At 34.1% G+C, this 11,647-nt stretch overlaps 1 protein-coding gene across 1 annotated transcript; it reads right to left on the bottom strand.

Moving 5' to 3' along the window:
- Positions 1 to 859: 859 nt before the first annotated feature.
- On the bottom strand, positions 860 to 6,288 carry LOC105059362 (polyamine oxidase 3). Its single transcript, XM_073251620.1, has 10 exons — positions 6,013 to 6,288; positions 3,706 to 3,821; positions 3,525 to 3,613; positions 3,289 to 3,402; positions 3,098 to 3,189; positions 2,941 to 3,022; positions 2,736 to 2,842; positions 2,371 to 2,464; positions 1,868 to 2,297; positions 860 to 1,399 (listed from the first exon to the last, which is right to left on the bottom strand). Exons 1-10 carry the CDS (start codon positions 6,044 to 6,046, stop codon positions 1,088 to 1,090), a joined length of 1,470 nt encoding a protein of 489 aa, XP_073107721.1. The 5' UTR covers positions 6,047 to 6,288; the 3' UTR covers positions 860 to 1,087.
- Between the last annotated feature and the right edge of the window lie 5,359 nt (positions 6,289 to 11,647).

The following is an 11,647-nucleotide window of genomic DNA, read 5'->3' as shown; positions in this document are numbered from 1 at the left end:
ATTGGTAAAAGGTAGGTACCTTTTCAAATGTTTTAAAGATATATTTTAAGTGTAACAGGAATAACAATCCTATTCTAAAGACTAGAGTGTCAGATTTGATAATCATCCGTGATTTGCTGTATGAAATTTTTAACAGAAAAATGATTTATTCATATAGTCTATTTAGATTTAAAATGGGATAATGGAAGCCAACCAAATTGCTGGTAAAATACCTAAAAAGATAACAAAAAAAGGGGGTGGGGGATGTTGTAAAATATTATGGAGCTGATTGCTTCTCATATAACTATCATGACATTTATTTCTCTTGATGTATATCACTATTTTGAATTGTCTTGTCTCCATTATTTTCTTCTCTTTTATGTGGCATAGGCTCCCTTATTAACATTATAAAACTTCAAAATTAACCGCAAGACTTTAATATGGTCCAATGTCTGGCACCTCTATTTTAAGGGCTTGCTTTTAATGATGAATTTTAGTTGAGTTCGTTAGCTTTTATGTGCTTTGACCATTTAGATTTTGGATGAAGAACATAAGTTAGCAAAAATAGCAGTAAAATAAGAATTGTGGTATACATCATTTAGAATGGATCTTTAATATCTCTATCATCACATTATTCGTATTTAATTTAGTATATCTTAATTAATTTAGTATATCTTAATTAAATGGATCTTTTATTTAGTATATCTTAATTTAGAATTGTGATATACTAAATTAAGCCATATTTTTCGTATTCGCAAAGCTTTTTTTAGATAAAATTTTAAAGTATCAAAGTTATCATACCAACAAGCCACCACAAACAAATTGCTCTTCTGATTTTAACTAATGCTAAGAAATTCAGAAGAGTGAACTGACAAGCATAGAAGCTAATATAACTGATTCATTTGTGGACAATACATTATCGACATTGCCAGTGTTGCTTTGAAATTAAAACAGTTCACTTCATAGGGGGAAAATCCACATTATTTCATATATAACTCAGTTCACATCATCCACTTCAAATGCTCGAAACACATGAAAAAAATGAGTTGCCAGCCATTTTTTCGAGCGGCCAATGAAATGCAGGAGGAAGTGTGAACTGGAGGAGGAATCACATGCGAGAGATGAGCAAGGGAATGGAGGCCGATGCCATCTCTTCTCCCATGTTTGGGTAGAATGTATCCAAGCCTCCATAATTTTCAAGAACATGCATTCGGCATTCCTCTGCAGCCAACTGTCCAGTGGAGAAGGCACCATGGACACTTCCAGTATATTTAAAGCTTGTGGCTTCTCCGGCGAAGAAGAGGTTGTCGACAGGATTCCGTAGTCTCTCATACAGCTCATGGGGCTTTCCAACTGCATCATAACTGTAGGACCCAAGAGAGTTCACATCTGATGCCCAACGAGAGACCAAATGTTGAATCTGAGCAAATAATGAAGAAGAAGAGAAATAGACATCTCAGTTTCACTATCCAACATATAGATAGATATATGTATATATAACCAATATAGCATGAGTCAGTTAATACAGAACAAGTGTTCTTTAGCTTTGACCAATCATGTAATCATTGATGATCTGCGCTGTAATTCACAAAAGTTAAATTTAGTAAAACAAACACACCTACTGGATGGAATTAAGTATTCCAGCCAGAAAGTTACATATATCAAATATATCTCAGCATTTCTTATTTCCTTTTTTGGATTTTTTTTCCCCTTCCAAACCAACAAAAAAAAAAATTCATATTATTTAGAATATTTCACATTTCTTATGCTTAATAGCATACCGGAGGCCAATTATTTAAATAGTCCAAAAGAAATCATAATGGGCATCACTATCAGTGTCTTGTAAGAATATCTTTTCCAAAAACCTAAAAGAACAAGCACTAAATACCGGCTTAGATGCATCTGGGAGGATCTGTTTCAGTTGCCCAAAGGCAAAATTAGCAGCAGCTTCATCCGACAACTTTTCGATATCAAGGGCAAGTCGACCAGAAGGCATGTAAACAAGAACTTTATGGCCTGTTGCCTTGTGAAGATTAAGGAAATAACTGCAACTGTAAGAAGTGGATGACACCACACCAAGGAACTCTACATTCGGCCAGAAAACTGTGTCAAAGAGCAGCACAATCTTGTTCTCAACTCCAACAGCAAGATTATTTATTGCTTCTTCCTTCCAATCTGGAAGCCTTGGTTCAAACTTTATGATATTAGCTTTCAGAACCCCTAGGGGTACAGTGATGACAGCAGCATCTGCAACAAACGTTTTGCCATTTTCAACACTGACTTCCACTCCCATGTTACTCCAAACAATTTTTGTAACCCTGGAAGAAGAATTGGGATGAGAAAAGATATAAAGGGGCAATCGATTAGTTAATTCAGAATGTGAGAACATACTGATGATTAAGACGAATATCCAGGCCTCTTGCAATGGTATTAACAACAGGGCGGTAACCTCGGACCATAATACCATGTCCACCCGGGAGCAAAACTTCCTGCATTTCATGTAGCAAATGAGAATAGAAGAGATGCAGCTGATGAAAGAACTATCAACTGAAGTAACAGATGTTTTATTTATTTATATTTTGATGATCGATCATTATCAATTTCCAGTAAATAAATGTTTTTAAGATGAATTTTGCTAGAACTTCTTCTAAACAAGAGCATAAACATTAGCCAAATTACTAGCTTTTCTGGAGATAGTCTATCAACTATGTAAAATAAGTGATGACCTTTTTGGCATTGCAGAGAACAAAATGGACTTGCCTCATTCGAGTATTTCATAGAGATGTTATCTGCATCTGCGGCAAACCAACCCTCCACTCGGCATAAAAACCACTGAAACACCTTACCAGCTAGTCCTTCCTGTCTGCAAGCATGAAAATTGTATGATACAAAAATTAAAATTCCAAATAATATAAATCAGAAATTTTGTTGTATTGTAACAAATAGGCATTATAATGAAACCTCAGATCTGGACATCTCTTCAGAATAATTTCTATTGCTTCGGCCAGAGACATGTCTTGATCATACTCCTGCCTCAACTTTTCTGTCTGCAAACTGAAACGCACTCAGCAACCATCCAAGAAAACAAAGTACATAAAAATAGAACAAGTTAGGAGACTTGCCTCTTTCAGTATACGCTCAAACACCTCACTGATCTTTTGAACAAGATCCCGAGGGATTTGATGTCCATCTGTATCAAAGAGTGCATAGCTGCGAAAAGATGGCAATCAAGCATTAAGAAAGGAAGTGAGAATTGAATAGGATGCTGACCAAGAAAAGCACTTTAGAGCAGAGAAAATGTAACATTACCTTTCAAAATCATGATCGAGCAATACACTGTTATCATCACTGGTGCGGTATAGTGGAAGCCCCAGTCTTGCAATCAAAGGTGCCAAGGGATTTTCTACGCAGATACCATGCAACCTTATGCATGAAGAACAACATGGAACACATCAATTTAATAATTTAAGGAGGCCTACAGGTTGAAGAGTAAACTGGGTATGCATGTGATAAAGCACAGGGTTATAGAAAAATTAGAAGTATACCAGGAAGCTCCCATGTCAATAGGAAATCCAAATCTGTAGTCAGTCCAAACTCGACCACCAATTCTATCTCGTGATTCTAACAAAATAACCTGAGGTTTTGCATGATAGTCAGGCAATTAATACAGCAGAAAGACTAGAGAGATTCCTATGTATGAATGAATTTGAACAACACCCACTTTACCTGAATGGATGCATTTTGAAGTGCACGAGCTGCTGCAAGGCCAGCAAAGCCAGCTCCAATGACAATGACAGAAGGAGAACGAGAATGCCTTTTCCCATCATCAGAGTAGTAGAAGGCTGCATAATTAGGAGAAAATAAGTCATAATACACTTTTGCAGGCCATTGCATTACTAGGACTTCAAGGTGAATGAATATAAACATAAAGACATCAACTTTTCAACATAGGCGTATGCTTGTAGAGCATAAAATATTCCCAAACATGCAGCCTTGCAGCTAAATGGAATAGGTGATGAGCTATTACACTCCCTTACAAAAGGAAAAAAAAATCATCAGACAAATCTCTTACCACCTCAAAATGAGTCTTTTATATGCATGGAGACCACTTAAAGATTCAAAGAAGTAAAGAACCGTGATGGTTTTTAGAGATTATGCAGGAAAATATTAAGAATGTGACCAAGGAAAATGCATAACTGTCAAGTATAGATTCGGAATGGAAAGATCAAATGTTTTAGGCCCTAAAATTTACAAGCTGCAAGAACCCAGAACAGAGGGTGCCACAAGTTAAAATATACAACCACTTGAAACTTCAGGTAATCATCAAGCTCCCTTTTAGGTTTAGGATTACTGAAAATCCAAAATAAAAAATGAGCAAGAAAGCGGGAAACAAATGCCAGATAATATTAGTCGTACCGAAGACTGATAATTTCTTTACTTATTACTGGCAGGTAATTAGTAAGGTAAGCACGATTCCACCATCTTGACCTATATGAAGCCAAGGTAGTCATTAGTAGAAGAACATGTGGATATGTCCCCCTTATCAAGATGAGTGTTAAGGGCATATTTGGTTGCAAGGAAATCCATGAAAAAATGGAAAGGAAAAACTTTCTGACAAATTAGTTATACCTTTCCAAATTTATCAATTTCTAACAAAATAAATAAATGGAAAGCTTGATTTTTTTTTTCAAGAAACTAAGTTTGCAGACAATTTTTCTTGCAATCAAAGTTACCTTAAATATATTTCTAATAAAATATCCATTTATACGCCCACCTTATTAATTAGATATCAATGCCTACGTTATAGTTTCTTTATATATATATATATTATATATATATATATATATATATATATATATATATTCAGTATAGACAGTGAAGCTACGGAATTAGGCCTTAAAGTTACCTTGTGCAAATGGAATAGCCCGCACAGACATGCACTACATAATTGTAATACCATTCTTAGACAAATGAAATCCACCAACAATAGAATTATATGATAGATTCTACATACAGAAGAATCTTACTTATCTATGATAGAAGAAAGGAACACTTGGGTCTGGAGATATTATTTTTTGGGTCTGGAGTATAGTTCATATTGTAACATCTGCATTCTTACATGAATAGGCACCCACTGTGGAAGAATTTAAAGGATTTTGATGTGACTGGAAGTAAGGAAAAGAGAGAGAGAGAGAGAGAGAGAGAGAGAATTCGGTAGTTAACTTAGGTGAGAACGTAGTGGAATAATATTAGCATCTTTTTTATAAAATAAATAGGAGTATTCTTGCACAAGAATTGATACATGGAACCAAGAAAGGATACTCTCTAATTTTGAAATTAGTCATATTTACATATGGTAACATAACATAAATTCCGGTTGATATTTTGCCAATCCAAGATATTAAATACAGCCATTTCAGGACCTACCAATACTTATATATAGAAAATCTAGGACCTTATTATGAGATTTCGTCTAAGATTTTCTTTTTTTTTTTGAAATACAAATTTAAACAAATATTTTAATGATCAAGTACTTAAAACAAAGAGAGTTGAAATAGCATTGATCTTAATTTTTACTAAATTCTCCTATTTCCGAGATCTTAGCTCGAGTGATATAAGCCATGGGATATCTCATCACTTCCAAAAGATTCAAGACCTTTGATGGAGCATTCTTTAAAAGAAAGATATGTCTGGTACTTGTTCCAAGGCACAATTACTATTTCCAAAGAAAAACCAAAAATAGATGTCCTCTGAGGAAAAAAGATTAAAAATTTTAAAAATAAAAAAAAATTAAATAAATAGACCTCTATTTTTAACCAGACTTCTGAACTTTTCACACTGATCTTCACCATAGTCATCCGGATTAAAAACAACTTCTTCAACTCTATAAATATTCATTCATACAATAGTTAACAAAAAAATAGAAACAAAAATAAAAACTCAATCGAATGCCAATTTGTCATGGCGAAATTTATATAATTTTTTTTAAAAAAAAATGACCCCAAAGTCCAAACCAAAACGAAAAGGAGTCACCTTTCTTGGGGGAAACTTCCTTGTGGCTCTCCATATCGGTGATCTCCGTTACAACGGCAACTCGAACTCGAGATGGACGGTGGGAAACGAGGGGAGTATTGGAGAATAAAAATCACAAAGAAGGTGATCAAGTGCTTCGAGCCACCCAGCCTCGCGATCCAGCTCATGCGGCTTCGGGAGCAAGAAAGTAGAAGCTTTGCTCCAAAACCTCGCCGGAGAACGGCGAAATAGAAAAGGACCGGCAAACTCGACGATGGCTGAAGACGAATCCGGTGTGTTCTCAGGTCGCTAATGGGTGCTCCATTAATAGCCATTTTAGGTTGGGGCTGGGTTCCGGTCATTCTGTGGGTACGATTACCTCCCTCAACTGTTGCCAAATTTGGGCGCGAATTTCGAACGTCGCGGCCGGTTATTCTTCTGGGACGGTGACATTAACTCTGAGGAAATATGGGGTCCGGGGATACGGATCGTCGTCCGTATTCCCGAGGAGAATCATCTCTACCGTCCATTTTTATGGTGTCTCGCGGGGCTCCGTTGGCCGGTGAATGATGCGAGTCCTGATAAAGGCATGCGTTGATGCTGGGTACGATTAGGTAGCTGAAATGGACGGTCGAGATTTGGTAGGTTCTAAAAGTGCTGCACGGGATTTGGACCATCTGCATGGGATTTGGTACGCCCGGATATTGCTTGGTTCCGGTTGTATACTGCGGGAGGACGAATGATCCCCTTCTTTTGCAACCTCATCCGTACGATTGTGTAGCATCCGCTTTAAAAGCTGTGCAGGAAAGATTGAAGTGCTTGAAATTGAGGCTGAAATCGGAGGGATATTAGCATACCTAGATCCATATTTATTTTATCTGATAAATATAAATATAAATATTATTTAAATAAAAAATTAATATTTATATTTATTTTAAACAAATATAAATACTTGAAAATAGAGATATAATTATAAATATAATTTAAATAATTAATTTTATAATTATATAATTAAAAATATTATTAATAAATAGATGATAAATTAAATTAATAATATATTTATATGGTGGTATATTTTTTTTTAAATTTAATAAATATTATATAAAATTATATAAGATTATATATAGATTCAGATATTTGAATATAGATCGAATAATTTTTTATTTTTATTTATATTTATTTTTTTTAATAAATATAAATAAATTATAAATCTTAGATAGATTTTCAAATTTTTACGTATATCCGAAATGATCCGAATATGAAAATACCGGTGATCAAGCAGCTTTTACCCCATTTGAAATCCGTCCAACCATTCTTTCACGCGATACAACCCAACCCTTACTGTTGGAGTCGGAGGAGAACTTGCGCACGGCTCCGATCGAGGGGGCCCGCCACGTTTCATAATCGTGGGATGGTTGAGTTGCACGTGGTTTTTGGCCTAAATGAACAGTGGAACACAATAAACAATATTATGATATAGCCGTTGAATGGTTGCGAGTTGCACGTGGATGCAGATGAACAGGGGAAAACTATAAACAATTTTATGATACGATAATATAGTTATAATATTCCAATTCTTTTTCGAAGCATTGCTACGTGTAACACGTGCAGTAAGATCACTTGGCTAAGTTGATACGATGATCTGAGATTTATACAATATGTGGAGATGATTGACGGTGGTAGATTTCACGGTTAAGTGCAACCAAGCAATTCCCATGCTAATTCGAAGATGATCGAGGAGATCTGCCGGAAGACTTTCGGCACTTCAATGGAGAACTTTGCGTTTAAAAATGCCTTTCGACCGTATTTAAAAATGCCTTTCGTCCGTACAATGGATAAAATAAGAATAAGAGAGAGAAAATTAGAGTATATGAAGATAGAATAAGAGAGATAATATTAGAGTACATGAAGAGAGAGAGAGAGAGGAGAACTCTTGAAAGTTAGATGTTTTCTCAATCAATGGCAAGGAATGTATTAGGCAATAATTTTCTTTTGATTGATATTTATGAAATCAATTCGATATATCTAATATTATTATTTTTATTATCTTTTCTGTTATTAAATTAATATATTCTATGGTACTGACAATATTGATATATTTTTTGCTCATTTTTTTAAAGTATTGCTATTTAATACGTGCAGTAAAAATACTTAGCCAAGTTGATACAGCGATATGCGATTTATACAATACATGGAGGTGATTAGCAGTGGCAGATTTCGTAGTTAAATCTATCCAATCAGCAATTTCTACGTTGATTCAAGGATGATTGAGGAGAGTTGTCTGGAGATTTTCGACACTCCAAGGGAAAACTTTATGTTTAGAAATACCTATGATGGACAAAACAAGAACAAGAGAGATAAAGTTAGAGCATATGAAGATGCAGAGAGAGAGAGGAGAACTCTCGAAAGCTAGATATTTTCTCAACCAATGGCAAGAAATGTGTTAGGCAATAATTTTATTTTGATCGGTATTTATATTATCAATTTGATAGATCTGATATTATCATTGTTATTGTCTTAATTATTATTAAATCAATATATTTTATGGTACTGACAATATTGATAAATTTTTTGCTCTTTTTTTTTTTCAAAGCATTGCTGCCTAACACGTGCAATAAGAACAATTAGCCAAGTTGATATGGCAATCTGGGATTTATACGATACGTGGAGGTGATTGGTGGTGGCAGATTTATCAATTAAGTCCAACCAATCAGTGATTTCTATACTGATTCGGGGATGACCGAGGAGATCTGTTGGGGGATCTTTAGCACACCAAGGGAAAACTTTATGTTTAGAGTTGCCTTCTGCCTGTACGATGGACAAAACAATAATAAGAGAGATAAAGTTAGAGCATACCAAGATGAGGGAGGGAGGGAGGGGGAGAGGAGAACTCTTAGAAGTTAGATGTTTCCTCAACTAATGGCAAAAAATATATTAGACAATAATTTTATTTTGATCGATATTTATATTATCAATTCGGTAGATTCGGCATCATCATTGTTATTATCTCTACTATTATTAAATCAGTATATTTTATGGTACTGATAATATTGACAGATTTTTTGCTTAATTTTTTTAAGCATTGCTACATAACATGTGCAGTAAAAATACTTGGCCAAGTTGATACGGTGATCTGGGATTTATATAATACGTGGTGGTGATTGGCGGTGGCAGATTTTACAGTTAAGTCCAACCAATCAGCGATTTTTACACTGATTCAAGGATGACCGCAGAGATTTGTCGGGGGATCTTTGGCACACCAAAGGAAAATTTTATGTCTAGAATTGTCTCTGCCTGTACGGTGGATAAAACAATAATAAGAGAGATAAAGTTAGAGTATATGAAGATGAGGAGGGAGGGAGAGAGAGAGAGGAGAACTCTTGGAAGTTAGATGTTTCCTCAATCAATGGTAAAGAATATGTTAGGCAATAATTTTATTTTGATAGATATTTATATTATGAATTCGATAGGTCTGATATCATCATTGGTCTATTATTATTAAATTAATATATTCTATGATACTGACAATATTGATAGATTTTTTGCTCATCTTTTTAAAAAAATATTTTGAATAACTTATTAATATTTTCTTTTGAACTTTAGATTTCAGGTTTAGTATCCTTACATTAATTGAAATTTTTTCAAATTCTAGATTTTGAGGAGGTTTAGAGAAAGAAATTTGCTTTAATCAATTCTGGAAGTTCTTTATGATATTCTTCTACTCATGTTTGAATTGGCTTTGATTAAAGGGTTTAGATTTAATCAGATTGATCTTGGATCCAAATCTTATGTATGATTGAGTTTAATCTAATGTCTTATTTTAATTTAAATAAAATAAATAATTATTGAAGTCTATTTTTTGTTCTATTTATACTTTGATTCTATTCATAGCTCAGTTTTGTTTCTATTCATGTACTAGTTAGAACAATTTATCTTTTATTACTAGCCTATTTTAATCAGGTTGAGCACTAGACTTATTTTTAAGTTTGTTTACGGTTAAAGTAGGACAGTGATATTTTTGTTTTTAGTGGGAGAGATGGTGTAATTTTACAAATAGTTAGTTATGTGAGAAATTGAAGATACTTCCTTTTGTGTGTGGATCCTCTTTTGTAAGGTATTTTTGTGAGAGAGAGCTAAACTCATTGTTTAGCCTTTATTTATTTATTTATTTTAAATAACATTATTTATTCTTCAAAATTTTTTTTTTAACTATTTTTTTATAATTTTTTTTAAATAATTTTTTGAGTTTGATATTTATTCTAGATCTTGAGCTAGTATGATCAATTTACTTTAGGTAGCATGTCATTTTAAAAGGTCTTGGAGCTCGGGATCCCACACTTAGAACATATAGTCTTAGTAGAAGGCGGCATAGTACCAATGGGAGATAGGTAATCTCAATAGTGGATGGCAAAATCGTGCAAGATGGTATAGTCCCAACAGAAAATAGTGATCCTAATTCCAACAAACAAAAATATAGTCCTAGTTAATTGAGTGAGTAGTCCCAACAAAAGATGACATAGTCTTGGAAGAAGAAGATGACATAGTCCCAGCATTCTGACCATCCATACCTCTAAAAAATCTATGGATGCAGTAAGTAGCACTTGCCATTAAAACTAACACTATGGCTGTAATAACTAAATATGCCCAAAATGTAAGTGCAAGTTCGATCTCTACACCAACCCAATGCTATCCACAAGAAATGAAGAAATCACAGGTCTCGATAGAAAATATAAGATGGCAATCATGAACACGATAATATCCGTATATAAGAAAATGGATGGACGATTGTCATTGATCATCCTACCAATATAGCCAAGTAAAGGTATGAATATTCGTTGTTACTAATTTGGTTGTACAAGCTTATTCAATTCTTCTAACTCTTGTTGAACTGCAATATTCAACAAATCCTTAGCCAATAGTGATGGCGATTAGGATTTTGGAAATTTGTTTCTCCCTTCCTCACAATCGGACAAAAAGAGGAGCACTCGTGATTGGAGAAGGAGATGATGATTTGAGAAGGAGACGAGGAGCAGCTTGCGATTGCAAAAGAAGTGGAGGAGCCTAAGCAATATATCTCTCCCATTTGATTACTAAAAGGTGGAGAACAAAGGGCAATTGAAACAAAATAAATATTAGCTCTAGATTCAAACCATCAATCATTAGATGAATATGTATAATTTACTATGGGTTTTGGAGCATCCAACCTAAAAAAAGGACTAGTAACATTTTTAAACTTCTTCGCTTGAAGTTTGGGTGCATCTTTCTATGTAGGCTTAGCCTTTTTATGGTGAAAGTCCTTTAGCACATGATTAGTTCACTCATACATATACTAGGTCTCATTTTAATTCTTTTTTAGCGTTTGACTCAATACAATTTGGCCAAATTTGTTTTGATTTTGAGAAGATTTAGAGAAAGACTTCTAGTTTGATTAATTCTGGAAGTCCTTTTTGAAGTTTTCCACATAGGTTCAAACTGACATTGATTAGAAAGTTTATATTTGATCAAATTGATCTGGAGTCCAATCTTGTTTATGCGTCAGGTTAAGCCAGTAATATACTTCTTTAATTTTGATGGTATTAATAATTATCGAAAGTTCATTGTTTGTCCTATTTGTATTGGGATTGCATTTCTACTTTATCTTTATTTGCTATTTTAA

Source organism: Elaeis guineensis, chromosome 2 (assembly GCF_000442705.2).
Source record: "Elaeis guineensis isolate ETL-2024a chromosome 2, EG11, whole genome shotgun sequence".
Lineage (NCBI taxonomy): Eukaryota > Viridiplantae > Streptophyta > Magnoliopsida > Arecales > Arecaceae > Elaeis > Elaeis guineensis.
Note: the sequence above shows the minus strand (reverse complement) of the source record. Positions and strands in the feature narration are given on the sequence as shown.